The 19,656-nt window shown below is 43.2% G+C and overlaps 2 protein-coding genes and 1 long non-coding RNA gene across 4 annotated transcripts in view; all 3 read left to right on the top strand.

Annotated features, from left to right (window-relative positions):
* The window catches only part of UVRAG (UV radiation resistance associated), a 150,846-nt gene that overhangs the window by 23,068 nt on the left and 108,122 nt on the right, over positions 1-19,656 (top strand). For both annotated transcript variants that reach the window (XM_083609877.1, XM_083609876.1), the window contains exon 7: positions 17,717-17,822. In XM_083609877.1, coding sequence (XP_083466003.1) covers positions 17,717-17,822 — 106 coding nt within the window. The remainder of the gene's footprint in view (positions 1-17,716; positions 17,823-19,656) is intronic.
* Positions 1-19,656, top strand: part of MOGAT2 (monoacylglycerol O-acyltransferase 2) — a 229,251-nt gene that overhangs the window by 171,829 nt on the left and 37,766 nt on the right. The gene's annotated exons all lie outside the window — the stretch shown is intronic.
* Positions 937-7,485, top strand: LOC310761721. The gene is made up of 3 exons (XR_014547689.1): positions 937-2,552; positions 3,172-3,714; positions 3,756-7,485. It is a non-coding gene; the product is annotated as an uncharacterized lncRNA (long non-coding RNA).

Genomic DNA, 19,656 nt, shown 5'->3' with positions numbered 1-19,656 from the left:
TGAGCATTTCTCCCCTCCTGTGGTTTTCAGCAACTGGTACTCAGAAGCATTGCTGCTTCCACTGTGGAGGGCAGAGCATAGCCCTCGTGGCTAGCAGCCTTCAGTAGACATATCCACCTCCTCTGGGAGGGAGTTTCGTTAAACGATTAGCTGCAGAAAGAAGTACTTTATTTTATCTGTCCTGAATCTTTCAACATTCAGCTTCATTGGATGAACACCATAAATACCCTTCATCCTTTCATCTCCTGGTCTGCCCCACAGAGGACCTTAAGGTCTATGAATATCCATAGTTTAGAGGTCCCGGGCCCTAAGGGAGTCAGACTATCCTCCACCAGGGCCAGGGCCTTCTCAGTAATGGCTCCCACCTGGTGGAATGCTCTGTCCCATGAGACATGGGCCCTGCAGGATTTAACCTCCTTCCGTCAGGCCTGTAAGACACAGCTATTCCACCTGGCCTTTAATTTGAATTCAGCCTGATCTTTTATTTCCCTTCTCTTCCCTCCCCTCCCCTTGTATGAAGATCACCCACTCTGAGACCCCACAGCTAATTCTCCCCTGGCCTCCTCGCTGGCCCAAGTAGGACCAATTCAGCCAGCTAGCCCTGGTGATTATCTAATTGATTTTTGAATTTTATTGTTATTCATGCCTTTATACCGTATTTTATGCTGCTTTTATAATTAAGCGTTTTAAAGTGTTTTAAATTTGTTGTTAGCCGCCATGAGCCCGGTTTTTGAACCGGGAAGGGCGGGTTATAAATAAAAATTTATTATTATTATTAAAAAGTTACTGAAGCTGGAGACCATCTCCACATGTCGTGGTAGTGACTTTGATAAGTCAACCACACATATGTGTGAAGAAGCACCTTCTCCTGTCTTTCCATGCTTAAAACAAATCAGAATTCTGGCCTCAACAATGGCGTTTGGTAACAGGAGGGAGAGATCTTCAGGCTGCGCCTCCTTGACTCTGGAGATGTTGCTGTGCTTTGCACGTGCTTTTCGGCGCATCTTTTCAGCTGTGAGGGTTAGAAACACTTAAAATAAAATGATTCCCTGGATGAGGAAGACTGTCAGATACCAAATGGTCCTTCTCTGTGGCCTTCTCTCACCCCCACCTTTAAATGAACATTATATCATGCTGTGGTAATAATTTCGTATGTAAAATAGGTGTGCCACATGTGAGTGTGCCGGGAGATCAAATAGGAGGGGGGCAGGGTTGGTTGGAGTGCCTCTCTGTTAGTTGCTTTGTAGAGGAATACAGGTGGGTCTAATGACCCCCTAGCTCCCCACAAATCAGTGTTGGCTGAGGTATACATACGCATTCTCCTCTCCTGCTGCGTTGAAAAATTAACAGCAGAGAGCAGCACATGGATTCAAGCTCTCGGCTAGCCAGTGCTAGAAGCTTTGTGCAGCAGCTGCATCGTAGCCAACGAGGTTAATCTGAGGCGCGGTTACTGCTAATTGAAAATTTGTTTTATATGATTTATGCTGTACTTGTGATGTTCTATTACGTTCTTATTATTTATTGTTTGGGATTCATTTGAATGAAAAGCAGCGTAGTAATACAATCTATCCATCAAGGGAAGCAATAACTTAAAGGTGTTTTTTTTTGGGGGGGGGGGGCAAAAGCTGAGCACCAGCAATGCATCTGAGAGCATTGGGTTCCCTGAAATTAATTTCTCATCCCTTCCTCCCCACCCCACAGCATAAACCCTTTAAGCTGTGAGTAAGAATGCCTTACCCAACTTGAGGCCTATCTCAGGGGCCCAAAACAATTCGTATGTTTTTCAGAAATTGTGAGCAAATTTTGGCCTTTTTAAAATGACCCCTAAACTTACTGGGAATACTAAATTCTACATGCTTCATCTCGGGAGAAATCACCTTGCCTATATTGCAGTGACCGGCTTCGTATGTGCCAAAGAGAGGAGACTCCAAGCTGTTTCCTCCATTTCTCTTCTTTCTCGCTAATAACTCTTGACAGTGCAGTTTTCTACTCAGTTTGTGAAGGGTGACCACCTCCTGGACTTCTTGCATGGAGTTAGAGCAGGAATTTTTAACAGCTGGCAAGTGAGTACTGAATTCTAGCCTGCGGCTGCAGACAAACCTATATGAACCATGTGCATGTGTGAGGGGATTGAGAGTCGCAGGGAGATGGCTTAGTTTTCCGTGGGGCTTTAATGAGAACAATATTTGCAGGTAATACTCGAGACACTGAGCTCTCATACCTTAAAATAAGCCTTCAGGGGGAAAAGAGCTTCAATTTTTAGGATATTTTTAAATGCCTTATTCTGTATATACCACATTGAACACTGAAATCTGTCATTCTGGGTTGAATAACTGTACTTTCATCTAACTGAGAAATACTCTGCCTTATGACAAAGTATAGTATCTCCAAAATAGTTGCAGACTGGACACGGGGGATAACTAGTCTCCTGCAAGTTGTCAACATCTTGAAATGCATAACTACACATGGAATGAAATGGGGTTTCTGCCAATAGTGATCTCCCCTCCAAACTAACATGCAGCACAACTTGAATAATGTCCTGGTACCAATAGGTTCCCCTTCCCAGTATCCCTGCCAAGAAAACTCCATGGACAAAGATAACAGGTATATAAAAGTTATGACGCTGGAAGATGAACCCCTCAGGTCGGAAGGCGTCCAACATGCTGCTGAGGAAGAGCGGAGGACAAGTACAAGTAGATTCAGAGCTGATGAAGCGGCTGGGCCAAAGCCGAAAGGTCGCTCAGTTGCGGATATGCCTGGAAGCGAAAGGAAAGTCCAATGCTGTAAAGAAAAATATTGCATAGGAACCTAGAATGTAAGAACCATGAACCTTGGTAAGTTGGATGTGGTCAAAAATGAGATGGCAAGAATAAGGAAATCAGCTCTGAGTGCTCACTGGAAGGACAGATCCTGAAGCTGAGGCTCCAATACATTGGCCACCTCATGAGAAGAGAAGACTCCCTGGAAAAGACCCTGATGTTCGGAAAGATTGAGGGCACAAGGAGAAGGGGACGACAGAGGACGAGATGGTTGGACAGTGTTCTCGAGGCTACCAGCATGAGTTTGACCAAGCTGCAGGAGGCGGTGGAGGACAGGGGTGCCTGGCGTACTCTGATCGATGGGGTCACGAAGAGTCGGACACGACTAAACAACAACAACAACAACCAATAGGTTGTGTTCTGCTCCCCTCCATCTCCACCAGCCACATGTTGCTATCATTCTGACTTGAGACACCAGATTTCAAGTGGCGTCAGAGATGGTTGTGCTTATGGCACTCTAGTCATGCGGTGATGAATGATTTTCAGCTTGTTCCTCCCTGTGGGGACATGGTTGGGCAAGCTGCCTGAAGAGGCGAGACCAGTTGCTTTCATGCTTGACCTTCGCCCCAGTCAACAAAGAAAGACAGGCAATCTGACTAGATCAGGTTTCTCAAACTTGGGTCTCCTGCTGGTTTTGAACTACAGTTCCCATCATCCCTGATCACTGGTCCTGCTAGCTAGGAATGATGGGAGTTGTAGTCCAAAAACAGCCAGAAACTCAAGTTTGGGAAATCCTGTCTTAGAGAGGTGATCAGTGCCTCAGTCAGAGAAGGCATGGTTCCTGCATGTTTGCGAGAGGCTGTAGTGAGACCCCTTGTGAAAAAAAATAAAATGTAGAGCCAAGTAATGTGAATAGCCATTGGTCCATCTCACATTAGCCTTAATTTGAGCAAGGGTTTGAGCATGTGACTGTATCTCAGCTCCAGGTAGTCCTAGGGAAACCTGATTACTTAAATCTATTACAGTCCGGTTTGGGGGCATGGAATCTCCCTTGCCTGCCCTGGTGGATGAGCCTGTGCTGAAAGATGCATAGAAGTGTGTGATTCTGTTGATTCTCTTAAATTTCTCGATGGCTTTTTTTTTGCAGCATTGGCCATGGTATCCTCCTGTACTTCAATGGTCCCAGACATTCCAGTCTCACAAGGTAGTTCTGGGGGATGTTGTTCAGCCCCATGACCTTTGGCTTAACAGGGTACCAAAGTGTCTGTCTTGTCTCTTACTCTGTTTCACGTCTGCATGAAACAACTTGGCGAGATCATCCAGGGGCTTAGGCCGAGGTGTCATCAGTATATTGATGGTGTGCGACTTTACCGCCTTTCCCCCGTAGTCTAATCCCAGGAAGTCTGTGGAGCTGCTAAACCAGCGTCTGTCAGTTGAGTGGGCCGATGGAGGTGAATAAGCTGAAATAACGCAGATAACCTGGAAGAATGGTTGGTCAGGGGCTCTGGCAATCTGGGGAAGGTTGTGCAACTTGCTCCAGATGCGATTGTGCTGCCTTTGAAGACACAGGTCTGCCATCTGGGATGCCTCTGGCATCCATTCTTGGCAGACATTCTTGAATGTGTAGGTGGTGATGGTAGCTAGCAGTGTGTTTTTTTTACCAGCTTCAGCTAGTTCACCAGCTGTGGTCTCTCCCAAACAAGATGGCCCTGATACGAATTCTTCATGCCTCTGTTGCTTCTTGGCTGATCTGCTGCGATGCTTGGTAAAAGTTATTTTCTTTTAAAGTATTAAGTGATCTTTAGGTCACTTGTGCCCAAAGCAACTTACAGGTATTGACAAAGTTACTACTAAAACCAAGAACAAAAGATCCACACAAATAAAACAGACTCGGAACTTGAGCAGCATAACCGTTCTCCACCCTCCATCCAGTGAGCGAGACACAGCATTACCCAGGAAAAGCCAACTGAAGCAAACGACTCTTTCAGGCCTTCCAAAAAGCCTAATGTTTAGCTGGTGTAGCTCCAAAATAATTTGGAAACTTAAATTCTCAGCTCCGGTTATGGTGCCAAACTATTGTCTGGTATCCATCGATGCTATTTTATCGCTGTGGTCCTATTCCAGCTCTGCTGGTTTCCTGTTTGTTTCCAGGCTCAATTTAAAGTGCTGGTGTTAGGTTTAAAGCCCTAAAAATGGCCTTGGAAGCAGGTTGTTCTCAGGACCATCTATTCCTATATGAACCTTCCTCACCAGTTAAGATCAGGTTTGGAGGTCCTGCTCTTGGTCCCATTGATATGTGGTGTCAGGTGGATAAATATAAAAGATGGGGCCTTCTTGATTGGCGGTGACAATGTTTTGGAATGTCCTCCTTTTGGGAGCCTGTCAAGGTTCCTCACTCTTGGCTTTCAGGCGTCCTTTAAATGCCCCCTCCATGTTTCAGGAAATTTAGACTTTTTAGAGATCTTTTATCTGTTGCCATGAGCTTATTAAGATTTTATGCTGCAGTCCGTCTGTGACTTTGTTTTAAATTGCAATTTTATGGAGTTCTTTTTGGTGTGTTTTAATTTTGTAAAAAGCTTTGACTCCTTAGAAAAGATACATAAAGAATGACATCAGATTATTAAATAAGCTCTACTGCATGCTATGGAGGAGAGCGGGGGAATCTGTCCTCTTTTTGGCAGCAGATTTTGTAAGTTCTGACATCTAGTGCTGCTGTCACATTTGCTGAGAAGCTTTTATTTTGTGAGACAAGTCCTGAAGATGGCAATTTGCTGGGTAGGAGTTAGAATCTGCCAATATTTTAGTTGGTGTGCTTGTGAAAGCAATTATCTAGGTATCTGCTGACCATCCTAATGAAGAGAAAAACAATTTTGAGGGGTGCATCATTAGTACTCCAGTCGGACCTCAGATGTTGAACCGAATCTGTTCCGGAAGTCCATTCGACTTCCAAAATGTTCGGAAACCAGGGCGCGACTTCTGATTGGCTGCAGGAAGCTCCTGCAGCCAATCGGAACCTACGAAACCTGCGTTGGACGTTTGGGTTCCAAAGAACGTTTGCAAACTGGAACACTCACTTCTGGTTTTGCGGCGTTTGGGAGCCAAAACGTTCTGACTGGCAAGGTGTTCAACTTCCGAGGTACGGCTGTATATCGAAGAATCCTTTCTGTATGATTAGGCGCACCAGAATGTAGTAGTTGCTCTTGAGTGGTATTGAATTGCATTTTAGTTGCGCTAAAAAAGAGATGTTGTTTATTGGTCCCTAAAGGAAAAGAGATGGTGACTCTGCAACACCCAAGTGGGTTCAAGACACGTTTCTGCTTGTTGGCTTCTGAGAATGGCTATTGGACTCCTCTGGGGTTGCATCTTACTGTTTGGAAAGAGGACTGGGAAAGCTTGATCCTTAAATGTTTTTCTGCTTTGGGAGCAGAGTTCATCCAAGGGTCCCGAAAGCTCTTGGAGTATTTTATCTTCATGCACTGTCCCTTTTGCATCCTGTGCTGTTAAGAACACTTGCTTTATGTTGCACAGGATGCCGATGGCTGGTCAGGATAGACTTGTGGAGCCCTTCTCCATTTCTGTCCTCATTCCTCTTCTTGGCTCCTGTCTTATTCTGGCGTTGGCTATTTGCCACATAGTTTCAGGAACTGGGTGAGGATGGGGTTGCATATAAACCTGAAAAGTCTATCAGATGTGTTGGTGGGGAAGGAAACTCCAAAAACAAAATGTCAGATTAGTTGTACATGTGTAGATTTGAGGGTCTGGATTGGACGCTGCTGCTTCTTCATGGCTAATGTAGCAGGACCTCTTTAGAATCTAGTCTCTAGGTAAGCATAAAGACTTGTTTGTTCAGGTTTCATATTTTTTTGTTTTAAAATCTGTTTAATAGAAGCTCTTTTAATAATAGTACTGGGTGTTTGCAATTTGGGTATCCCATATCTCTCACTTTGCCAAAAAGCTCTCGCTCTGTTTTCTAAATCCCCAGCGGTCATTACTTTGTTTAAATAAACCCAGTGTAAACTAAGGTTGTTTTGGCAAATCTGACCTTCCCTGTATTTATTTCTCTTGTGAGAAATAGCTATAGGATGTGTGACTGTAGTATTTAGTCTGTGCATTCATGGCTTGTGACCAAGAATGAAATAAATGCTGTACATGGGGGGGGGGGGGAGGAAGGAGAGGACAAAAGAGGAAGAAAGTGAACAGCATCCAGGCGTTCAAGAAGATGGATGGAAAACGCTTCAGGCGATTGACCGCAATGCATGTCAAAAAGCCATAGATCTGGATTCTTTTATAAGCACCATCTGAGAACAGCGACGATTCTCTAACTGACCAGTGTTTGCTTTTTTGATTTGTGACTAACGTACCTAAAATGGCCTAAATATGCCAAACAAAGGGGCTGCGGGGCTGGAATAGATCATTTATTGCTGCCTCCTCACATTGTTGCTTTTTAATAGTGGAAATGTGATTCGACGTGCATCTTCTGCATTGTTAAATTATCAGAACGCTCTGATGAATCTAGCAGAGAAGTTGGACTCCTGGGAATTGGTTTCAATTTTAAAAGGTTCCTGGCCCTCGTGATTTTGGAGACTTCTCTGAAAATGTATAGGTAATGTCTATAAAAGACTCTTAATGCCCAAGAGATGGCACTTCTGTAGCCTGCATGGCTATTGCTGCTCAGTGATTTCTGGTCATGTTTTGCCTCTATCCGAAAAGGAAAAAAGAAAAGAAAGGCGGAAGAGACACACAATTAGCTCCAGATTCTTTGAAAATCAATCATTTAAGAATTTGCGCTTGCAGTTTAGGTAGGGGAATTTGCGCTTGCAGTAAAGGTAAGGGAGTAACACTTGGAATGTTTCCTGTTGTGGACTCCCTGCAAGTAATAATAATGATAAATCTAGCACAACCTGCTGTTTTAGTCTTCTGCATGCAAGGGTTGTTTACAAAACATGTAGGAACCTTCAAAAATGTGACCCCCCTACCTGTAGAGTGAAGTGGTATTGCTCATTTTATCACCTCATTTAGACCTGCTGTGGGGTTTTAGAGTAAAATGGGACATTTCCACTTGAGGGGCTAGTTTGCAGCCAAAAAGTACCAAGAGAGTAATAGTGTTTGTGCACAAACACTCTGATTAATAGGCAGCAGTTCCTAAGCCTTTGCGATAGACAACTCCCCATTTATGTGTGACTGTGCAGAAGCACAGTGCCAGGTACCCGGAAATGAGGAGCATCTTGGAGACCCTCCCCAGAGCCCGAAAAGGACCTCTGTGTAAGCCAGAGGGGCAGCAGGGCATCTTCAGCTGATTCGCAGGGAAGTGGCTGCTTCTGTTGCTGTGCCACCCCTTACACCAGCTGTTAGTTGGGGAGGCTGAGCAGCTCAGCAAAGCCCCGCTGCCCCTCTGGCTTGCGTGGAGATCCTCTCCAAAGCCCCAAGAGATTATTCTCTTTGGGCTCCGGGGTGAGTCTCTTCCCCAGCCAGGACAACTCTCCAGGGTGCTCCCCATTTTTTGTGATTTTGCCCTTGTATGCTGGGGCCCGAAATGTAACCCCCGTGTGAGTGGGGAGCCAACTGCTTCTAAACAAAAGTTGCCCTTTTCGCTTGGTATACATCAGAATCCAAGAACGAAATCAGTCATAATTAGCATTTGCATGTCTGAGTGGGGTGCCCGTCTCTTAATATATTCTGGTTATGAATTTAAACTGGTCATTGAAAGAGCTGAATTGATGTGTGCCGTATTAAATTCTCATCCAGTTAGAATCAAACCTTCTTTTTTGATAGCTTCATTTTGGAGATATTTTCGCACTTTGTCAATAGATGTGAACTTAGTGAACTATTTTACATGAAAATAAAGACAGCTCAGAACAACCTTTTGTATACTAATCCATGCAATTAGTTTTAAATCCTGCATGGTGATAACTTTCAACCGAATTGGGTCACAGCTGGGCTACTTTCCAAGCCATCACAGTTTATCAGGGAAATCATTTATTGTCGAGAAATAGCTGGTGGAATCTGACTGTGATTGCTTGATGTTTGGTTAATAGCAGAACCTATTCCTTTAACATAAGCAGAATTGATTGAGGAACAAAATCTGATGAAATTATTCAAGAGAGTATCTCGAATGGATTTGAAAGGTTGCTTACTTAGCATGCAATCATCTATGGCTGCGAGGAGCGGGGAGGAATCTCCCAAATCTGCTGTGTATATTTGGCATTCATCATCAATCTGTTTTTCGAATTACATTTAAAGAAAGCATTTTACTCCTCTAAGTTAAGCTCATGCCCGAAGACAGTTGAAACAAGTAACGCAAGAATTTCACGTGCTCCGATGTGAGTGCATGTCCCTCTTGGGGTGGTACAACAGCACACATTGTACAGTGGTACCTCAGGTTACATACGCTTCAGGTTACGTACGCTTCAGGTTACAGACTCCGCTAACCCAGAAGTAGTGCTTCAGGTTAAGAACTTTGCTTCAGGATGAGAACAGAAATCGTGCTCCGGCGGCGTGGCAGCAGCAGGAGGCCCCATTAGCTAAAGTGATGCTTCAGGTTAAGAACAGTTTCAGCTTAAGTACATACCTCTGGAACGAATGAAGTACTTAACCTGAGATACCACTGTAATTGTGGGATGTGTTCCTGGAGGAGAACAGCTACCTCTGTTCTCCTGGGCTGGGCTGCAAGCAAGTTTGTACAAAATGCAGAGTGTTTCCTCATATTCCACCTGTTGTGGTCTTCAGCCACCAGATAACAACCCCATATGGGACAGCTGCATATTCCTGCATTGGATGGTCCCTTCCAACTTTACAGCTCTATGTAAAGAACTGATGTCTGATCCTCAAGCTAGCCAACATAGAAACCAGACCTGAGTGAAAATCTGAGTCTTTTTTATATGTTGTAAATCTGTTAATGGTGTTCACAAATATTGTGACAGTGTCATGTAAGAAGTGCTCTTCCAGACACAGGTGAGGCTCAGTGTATTTCTATATTTAAGAAATGACAATTTTTTAAAAAAGTGGATCCAGAGAGAGCCAGGAAATAGGAGTTAGTCAGCTTTATGCTTCTTCCAGATAAACTGGTAAAAAGCAGTATTAAAGAGAATTAGTAAGCCTATTGAGGAAGAATGCTTCCTTGCTGAGAAAGAATGTGGGTGTTTTAAAAATAAGGTATAATGGGAAGAAAGTGAAGGCTTTATTCCTCTCCTCCTTATACTAGAATTGAATTAGGGGCTGGGAGTGGTTGTCCAATCAAGTTGGCCTGTCTTGAATTTCCATTTAGGGCTTTAAAAGTAATAATACCTGGAAAGAGACTCAGTAAATCAGCAAAGGAACAACATGATTCCAAAATTCTCTATCTGACGTCTCTAAAAGGTCTCCAAAGGCAGCCCCATGTACATCATGTTTCAGTAACGAATGTAGGCTTGACTGTGTCCAAGTCTGCTCAAGGAATGAACACAGTTGACAAACCAGCACTAGTCTCGAGCCTTCAGGAGCAATGCCAGAACCAGAGTGCTTCCAAACTACATGACTTCCACGTTCAGATTGTGGATTTATGCCAGTTTCTCTCAGACATTGGCGGGTGCTGCTGTTGCATTTGCGTCCTACTTCTGGTCTTCCTGGAGGTATTTGGCTCAGCTGCTGTGCCAGGCTGAATGGATTTATTTTTTCTTTCTGTCTATCTGACCAAATGGAACTGCTGTTAATAATAATAATAATAATAATAATAATAATAATAATAATAATAATAATTTATTATTTGTACCCCGCCCATCTGGCTGGGTTTCCCCAGCCACTCTGGGCGGCTTCCAACAAAGATACAAAGATGAAAGATACACTAAAATATCACATATTAAAAACTTCCCTGAACAGGGCTGCCTTCAGATGTCTTCTGAATGTCAGGTAGATGTTTATTGCTTTGACATCTGATGGGAGGGCGTTCCACAGGGCGGGCGCCACTACCAAGAAGGCCCTCTGCCTGGTTCCCTGTAACTTGGCCTCTCGCAGTGAGGGAACCGCCAGAAGGCCCTCGGAGCTGGACCTCAGTGTCCGGGCAGAACGATGGGGGAGGAGACGCTCCTTCAGATATACTGGACCGAGGCCGTTTAGGGCTTTCAAGGTCAGCACCAACACTTTGAATTGTGCTCGGAAACGTACTGGGAGCCAATGTAGGTCTTTCAAGACCGGTGTTATATGGTCTCGGCGGCCGCTCCCAGTCACCAGTCTAGCTGCCGCATTCTGGATTAGTTGTAGTTTCCAGGTCACCTTCAAAGGTGCATCCGCTAAAGCATGGGTAGGCAAACTAAGGACCTGGGCCGGATCTGGCCCAATTGCCTTCCAAATCCGGCCCACAAATGGTCCGGGAATCAGCGTGTTTTTACATGAGTAGAATGTGTCCTTTTATTTAAAATGCATCTCTGGGTTATTTGTGGGGCATAGGAATTTGTTCTTCCCCCACAAAAAAAATATAGTTCGGCCCCACCCACAAGGTCTGAGGGACAGTGAACCGCCCCCCTGCTGAAAAAGTTTGCTGACCCCTGTAAAGGGATAAACGTTTGAAAACTCTGGACACAGAGAAGTGCTGCCAGCTGGACGCAGTGCGCCATTACTTTTAGCTGGTAGGACTTCATCGTGTCCAAAGCGGCTCCAAGATGAGGCAGAGGTCTTGTAAGCCACGAGGTTCACTGGTGGTCTTGGACGAGTCAAAATCCATCAGGACGATTTGCTTTGCAAGGTTGTCATGCAGATGGAATGGGATGACCCTGGACACATTCAGCTTATTTGGGAGAAAGGCGGCGCACACATGGGGCGAGGGCTTTAAGGTTCGGCTTTGACTTCATTTAATCAGCCAGATGAAATGTGCATGCGTATGAATCTCTAGTGTTAGCGATTGTTTCAATGACTGTAGTGCGCGATCCATAATCTAATTTTGCTTGGGATAATGTGCAGTGGTGGAAGCAATGAGAATCGAAAGACTTGAAACATGTCCTATAGAAGTTGATTGCCTTGTGGATACTGAAAAATCTCGATCAAAATCTTTCAGATAAACAAAATTGATTTGGGCAACAAGAGAGCCTGATATTTCTGGGCATCATGTTTAACATTCTTTTATATATTATGGGTCTCTGCCGGCAAAGCTTGCTTTTCTCTGCTTCAGCTGCATCTGGAATGAGGCATTTTATTTTTAGTCTTCCTGTTGGAAACATATTGGCAAATCCTATGAAAATTTTGCCAAACATGACAGGATGTGAGTGTTTTTACAAAAATTTGGGTAAATGTACACAAGTCTGATATGGCCAGATGACCACCGACTGGCCTCTTCAGTTGCACCTACCACAGAAAACCCAGATGTTTTGATTCAAACCGCACCTGTTTTCTGCATCTTTACAAGTATCTGTGCATTTGGCATTTGAGATGTGTAGTAGTTTCTGGTAAAGCACTCTACAAACTCAAACTAAGGTTTGGGGAGTATCCTAATTTTTTTGAACACTTTAGTCTTACAAATTGTTTGAATAAAATGCAAGGAAAGGACTAACAATGCCTGCTCGGGGGGTGGGGGCCATTATATAACCAGCTGTACTTCCTGTGGGAGTTCATCACTAATGGGGCCACCACCGAGAAGGTCTGTTTCTGCTGCTCATGAGCCTGGTGAGCCCAGAAGAAAGGCCCAATTTTACATATGGGCCCAATCTTACATACACAGGCAGCATGTTTGATTTTCAGACATATTAGCAGTAGGTGGATGACTATTTCACTCCAACATCTTGCCCTTATGGGAGTCATATGGGAGTTATTCTGAAACAGTAGTCCTTATTTTACATGAAGAGGGAATCCCAAATTGTTCAGGGCCCCCCCTTCCTCCCATCTCCTCACTTTCCTTGGTTGCTCTTGGATACCCGAGTGCTTCCAAAGACTTTTAAATTCTGTTTCCGTAACACCCTTCAGATATAATGACCTTGTTGACTTCTCCAGAAGAAAAGAAGAGCAGAGGCTCTTGATTATCTGTTGCTTGTTTTCACCTCGGCTCAACTTAGCTTCTTTGTCACTGTCTGACTGTGTAATAGAGTCCTTTTCTGCAGTTCTGTGCAGAGCAAAGGCATTGGGTGATGGGCCTAGATTGTAGAGGGTCTCCTTTTTTGGCACATAATGCTGTCAGACCTTGAGCTTCTTGGGTAAGTTGCAATTACTGTGCTGGAGCTGGCAGCACAGCTTTACTCTGCACACAAATATGTTTCAGGAAATCTTGGCTTCAAAACGCTAGCTGGGCTCAGTATTTATAGGTATGTGGAGAATAATATTGTCATGATTGACAGCTAAATACAAGGAAGGCTGGCTTTAGAACTGCAGTTGCAGATCTTTAGGGACTTTTAAAAATCTTATTGAAAGCAAAAGCATTTGGGGTGACTACTTTGTGCTGCAAGAATGGCGTGTAGATAATTCTGAGGCATTCTGCAGAAAATAAGGTCTACAGGGGCTAAATATATTTATGTAGTGTTTTAAAACACGCTGTGGATGGTTTCTTGCTCTCATCTCTTTATGGCAACTCTTTCTCTGTGCCTTAACAGATAGGAGAGAGTATCATACCAGTACCACCCAGTGAATACTGGGGGTGTAAATGGGGTTTGGACTCCAGTTTTCCAGCTCAAAATCCAACCCTTAATTTACTAACAGATTTTACAATGGTTAAGCCTTGATTCTAGTTCAGCCGCTGTACTTTTGAAGGAAGTGGCATGTTCAATTCACATGCGGATTTTTTTATAGGCTGCAACAAGGAAAGGGCAAGTGGGAAGGAGGGCACTAAGGTGGTCCTGGGTGTAGAATTTTGGGTGCAGACTTTGGAGACTTGGGTTCAAGTTTCAGCTCAGCTGTGAACTTGAGTTACCTCGAGCAAAACCTCTGTCTCAGTAAGTTCCCCACATGTAAAATGGAAATGATATTGACCCACCTCCCAGGTCGCTGAAGACAAATGAAATGAGGTTTCTGAAGCACCCTGCACAGCTCAAGGGCTCTTTTGCATTATAAATAACAGCCTGCCTCAATGGATCAAGCAAATGAGCTGTGCTGCACGGGAAGGCCAAAAGCGCCCTGCAGGGTGACCTGCCAGACTGGCCTCCAGTGGAAAATGCCCTCAAATATGTCAGTCGTGGAGGTAGCTCTAATGCCTCTAAAACTGCTACATTTTTGGATCATTCTTTAAAAAACATCAACAACTCATTTCCTAAAAGAACCAAAATGTGTTCAGGAAACAGTAGGGAGACGTTGTATCATAAATCATCTTCTGCTAACTTCAACCTGTTTCTGTGCTCTTAAACTGCAGGGCATGCACTTCTGTGTAGTGTAAGGAATGAGGTTTGAATTAGTGCTGCAGGACTGGGCATCCCAGATTTGAAGCCTCTCCCCATGTGTGTCACCTGGGAGAAGTCTTTTCTAGCAGAGAGTGTCTGCCTTGCATCAAATAGCTTGGGTTTGGGGAGCGACTTACGGCACATCAAAACACTTCTGGTAACTGTTGCTGCTGCCCTTTGGAAAATCGAAACCACTGAGCCTCTTGGGCTTGCCGATCGGAAGGTTAGCTGTTCGAATCCCCGCTACGGGGTGAGCTCCTGTTGCTCAGTCCCAGCTCCTGCCAACCTAGCAGTTCGAAAGCACAAAGTGCAAGTAGATAAATAGGTGGGAAGATAAACGGTGTTTCTGTGCGCTGCTCTGGTTTCAGTGTTCCGTTGTGCCAGAAGCGGCTTAGTCCTGCTGGCCACATGACTCAGAAAAACTGTCTGCAGACAAACGCCGGCTCCCTTGGCCTGAAAGCGAGATGAGCGCCACAACCCCAGAGTTGTCTGCGACTGGACTTAACTGTCAGGAGTCCTTTACCTTTTTATTGCAATATCAAAATTGGAATTTAAAACATTTTATGTTCCTTCTATCTTTCTCCTTCAAATATTTGCTCATTATTTCTGTTTTAATACAGTGCCATCACTGTACATGATGCTTTAGTTTTCCCCTTTCGCTTGCAAGGAGTCTATGCAAGGGAGGACTCAAAAATGGTTTCTCCCACCTGCAGCCTGAAGTGATGTAGACCATTCTCTCCTGCCTCATTCTCTTCCATGCGTAGACTAAGCTTAAAACTTTGCCCAATTTGAAATTGTAATTGAAACCAGTGGCTTGCTTGCTTCTTTCTTTCTTTCTTTCTTTCTTTCTTTCTTTCTTTCTCTCTTTCTCTCTTTCTCTCTTTCTCTCTCTCTCTCTCTCTCTCTCTCTCTCTCTCTCTCTGTCTCTGTCTCTGTCTCTGTGTCAGTTCTTATGAGACAGAAGTATGAAGTGTTGCCTGTTTAGGATCCAGCTTTCCATATCTGGAACAACTCTTTGGGATGGGTGTCAGGGGCACTTCTATATACGATATATGATACGATATACGATATCTTTATTGTCATTGTCCCATGCAGAACAATTGAAAAACTACATAAAACATTCAAAAACCCCTAAAAACTCTGAAACCCCATTTTAAAATACACTATACTATAGAGTGTAGCATTGCGGGGAAACCCCTTGACCTCCTGACATTTGTGTTATGATGTGCCATGGGGCACAATTTTGTTCTCAACGCTATTCAATTATTATTGATTGATTGATTGATTGAATTTATATACCGCCCAAACATTACAAATTGTGGACAAGATGGATTGTTTTAAGAAGTGGCAGAAAGATATTTCTAAATTTGTCTGGCAGGGCAAGAAGCCCAGGATAAAATATAAGATTTTAACTGATGTAAAAGAAAGGGGTAGTTTTGCCCTGCCAGACTTCAAACTTTACTATGAATCAGCAGCATTCTGCTGGTTGAAAGACTGGCTGCTTCTTGAAAACACAGACATTTTGAAGGTTTTAACAACGTTTTTGGATGGCATGCATATTTGTGGTATGATAAGGTTAAAGCTCATAAAGCATTTAAAAATCATATTGTCAGGAGATCTTTGTTTAATGTTTGGATCAGATACAAGGATTTATTGGAAAATAAGACCCCAAGGTGGTTGTCACCGATGGAAGCGAAAGCCCAGAAAAAGCTTAATATGGAGGCCAAATGGCCGAAATATTGGGAAATTTTGGAACAAGAAGGAGACAGATTGAAATTGCAGAGCTTTGAGAAACTAAAAAATAAAGTGCGAGACTGGCTTCATTATTTTCAGATAATGGAGGCTTACAATTTGGACAAGAAAATTGGCTTCCAGGTGGAAAAATCTAAACTAGAAACAGAAGTGCTAGAACCTAAAACTAAGATCATGTCAAAAATGTATAACTTGCTGCTGAAATGGAATACACAGGATGAAACGGTTAAGTCAGCTATGATTAAATGGGCACAAGATGTTGGACATAACATTATGTTTGCTGACTGGGAACAGTTGTGGACCACCGGTATGAAATTTACGGCATGTAATGCCTTAAGAGAGAATATTATGAAAATGATATATAGGTGGTACATGACCCCAGTCAAGCTTGCAAAAATATATCATTTGCCTGATAATAAATGCTGGAAATGTAAGGAGGTTGAAGGCACATTCTTTCACCTTTGGTGGACGTGCCCAAAGATTAAGGCTTTCTGGGAAATGATTTATAATGAAATGAAAAAGGTATTTAAGTATACCTTCTTGAAGAAACCAGAGGCTTTTCTCTTGGGCATAGTAGGCCATTTGGTGCCAAAGAAGGACAGAACTTTCTTTATGTATGCTACAACGGCAGCAAGAATACTTATAGCAAAGCACTGGAAGACGCAAGATCTACCCACTCTGGAAGAATGGCAGATGAAGTTGATTGACTATATGGGACTGGCAGAAATGACCGGCAGAATCCGCGACCAGAGAGAAGAGTTGGCAGAAGAAGATTGGAAGAAATTCAAGGACTATTTACAGAAATACTACAAAATTAATGAACTCTGAAAGATGCTGGATTGAACTTATGTGGTCTCTAGCTGTTATGATAAAAATAACTGGGATTAAAATTGTTTAAGTCATAAAATTTAAAAAGTTGATTGGAAAATAAGGTGTTAGTTAAAAGGAATGTTAAGAGATTAGGATTTGCTGGATTAACAATTTGAACTAGAAAACAAGAAGGGGAGGTATGAGGAAGTCAAAGAAACATGTTATTGAAAAACTGTTATTGAAATTGATTTGTTTTTAATATTTTTCTTTTTCTTTTTCTTTTTGTGTTTGCATAAAATTGGAAAATTCAATAAATATTAAAAAAAAAAAGAATTTATATACCGCCCTATACCCGGAGGTCTCAGGGAAGTTCACTGAATAAAATCAAAACATAAACCCACAAAATACATAATCAAAATAAAAACAACAACCCAATAAGCCCCATATGAAGCCATTGGCAGCACTCATTAGAGCAGGCATGGCCAAACTTGGCCCTCCAGCTGTTTTGGGACTACAACTCCCATCATCCTTAGCTAACAGGACCAGTGGTTAGGGATGATGGGCATTGTAGTCCCAAAAACATCTGGAGGGCCAAGTTTCGCCATGCCTGCACTAGAGGATTCAGAGCAAAATGCTGAAGACACACAGCTCTAGCTCTGCATAACATCTGAATCGAGCATGGACCAGGGTCTGGGTTCAGTGATGAGCTGCTTGAGGGCCATTAAACTTGAGCTGAAACCCTGTGGGTGAATTCACACCCATTTTCCAAGCAGGAGCTTAGTACAGTGAGCACGGACCCATTTGAACCCCAGTTCACCCCATTCCTTTGCTGTGTTGATACTCTGTTGATACCAGTGGGAATTGTTATTGTTAGTTATATATTCTATTTATCACCCACCCTTCTCCAAAAGGAGAGAGGGTTACAGCAATTTAAAAACACTATCAGAATCATTTTAAAGCAAAGACAGTAGAGAAGCGTTCAGAAAGTAGCTTCCAGGATGTTCGATGCAGTGCAGTTTATTTCCAAAGGCTGTTTTAACTCTTCTGTGTGTGTGTGTTTGTTTGCAGGCTCCACCGGGCCCAGTGTGCAATTAAACAGACTCAGGTAACTGTTCAGAAAATAGGAAGGGAGATTGAAGAGAAACTGAGGCTTACGTCGACGAGCAAGGAGCTGGTAGGTTTCCGGGATGTATTTGTTTCTCTCACTTATTGCAAATACCCTGAGTAAAACATTGATGGGCTCATATAATCAGAGGGCTTTCAAAATCTGAAGGGAGTACCTTGTTAGAGAGGTGTGAGCAGTTGTTAGGGGAACTTTGGCACAGGCCCATTCTGTGCCTAGGTCTCCGCTAATGTAAGAATGATCTGGTGGATAGAACCCCACCGCTGATCATCCTATGTCCCTTCTTCGCAATTTGAAGCCAACCATTTATTTATTTCTGTATTTAGGTCTTGATTATCACCCGAATATAATGGAATTTGAGGTGCCTGGCTTGAGTGGGGGCAAACACACAAAGTTACAAACTTGTAACCAATGAAATTCAGGAATATATTTACAAAAGTCAGGAAATGCGAACAGTAAAAGGTTTGGGGAATCCTAGTCTGTGGAGTAGAGAGATGCTCAACCAGTTTTCTCACACTTTGTGCAGACAACCTCTTCCCTGATAGTTAGGAGTGATTTGATCTGCAGCGATGAGTTTTTCACGTGCAGGAGAAATCACTCGATGTCTTCATGTAATAATTACAGATGTATGGACTTTCTCAAGCACTGTCACTCTTGCATGTAACTCAACCCCCTTTTTATTATTAAATGGAAATATTTGTCTGGAAAGCCCCAACGTCTTGATGTATTGGATTAAGCCTAAATTGCTGAGAGGGAAAAACCAAATTAATAGGCCTCCTAATGCTCTGCAGTTGTAAAGCATCAACGCTGGCTCTGTGGCGAATGAGCAACAAGTGGCTGCCAGGAAAAACAAACTCTTACAGATTGGGATTAATGAGCTACCAGTGGAAAGTGTGGTGAACCTTGTAATTGTTTGGGCCGAGTGTAATAGCTGAGCTTGCTGACACTCCAAGCTTTTGAGGATGAGCAAAATGCATGTAATGACTTCTCGGGCACAGTGACAAACATTTTAATTGTCAACTTAGGCTCAGTTTTTTGTTTTGTTTTTAAAAGAAGAATTTGGAACAAAGCAATCTGTTGGCGCCGACTAATGTCAAAGGGCTCAGCATGGTCTAGAATGGGGACCAGTATAGCTAGTGACTTAATTTGGAAATTTATATTGGCACAGCCTGGCAGGCACCTGGTGCCTCGTATCAATTTTAAGAAGCCAATCTGCTTGTATCCCATTCTCTTCATGATGTTATGCTTGGTTCGGATTGGGGAGTCCTGCATTTTATTTCAGGGAGGTTCTCCAACAAGTCTGGAAGGCTTGACACATAATGGAAAATTGAAGTCCTTCATAAAGCTGGCTTTAAATGATGAGGAACATGGGGAGTTCCGCTATCTCTCTAGCCAGAGGCTTACTGTACCGTTGTGTGCCTCTTTCAGCACTGAACTAATTTTCTTCCTTTGGCCCCAGTGCCTTGTGTGTTGAGGCAATCAAGCCTTCTCCACTGGGTTTACGTGCAAGTTGGGAACAGAGCATAGATGCATATTCGCAATAAGCCCATAAATCAAATCTACAAATAACATAACAAAAGCCATATTTCCTTATCACTTTAAATAACTCTTCTCCATGTTCGCTTCGGTCCCCAAGGTAAAGTGAAGCCTGTCATCTTTATGTTGGCTTGTGAGCTGCTTGGAATGGGAACACGTCAGGCATTCTGCCTTTGTACAAGCAGGGAGGGAAAGGATATCGATAGCTTAATCTCTGAAGAGATTTGTGGACTGCAAAAGCCTCATACTTTGCTCAGGCTGCACTGGGAGAAAATGTAGTTGCAGAGGTTGCAAAATGCAGCAAGAGGCAGAGATCTCAGACTTTGCCTAGAGTTTTGTCATTAATGAA

The sequence above is a fragment of the Podarcis filfolensis genome (genome assembly GCF_964270895.1).
Source record: "Podarcis filfolensis genome assembly, chromosome: 4".
Taxonomy (NCBI): domain Eukaryota; kingdom Metazoa; phylum Chordata; class Lepidosauria; order Squamata; family Lacertidae; genus Podarcis; species Podarcis filfolensis.
Note: the sequence above shows the minus strand (reverse complement) of the source record. Positions and strands in the feature narration are given on the sequence as shown.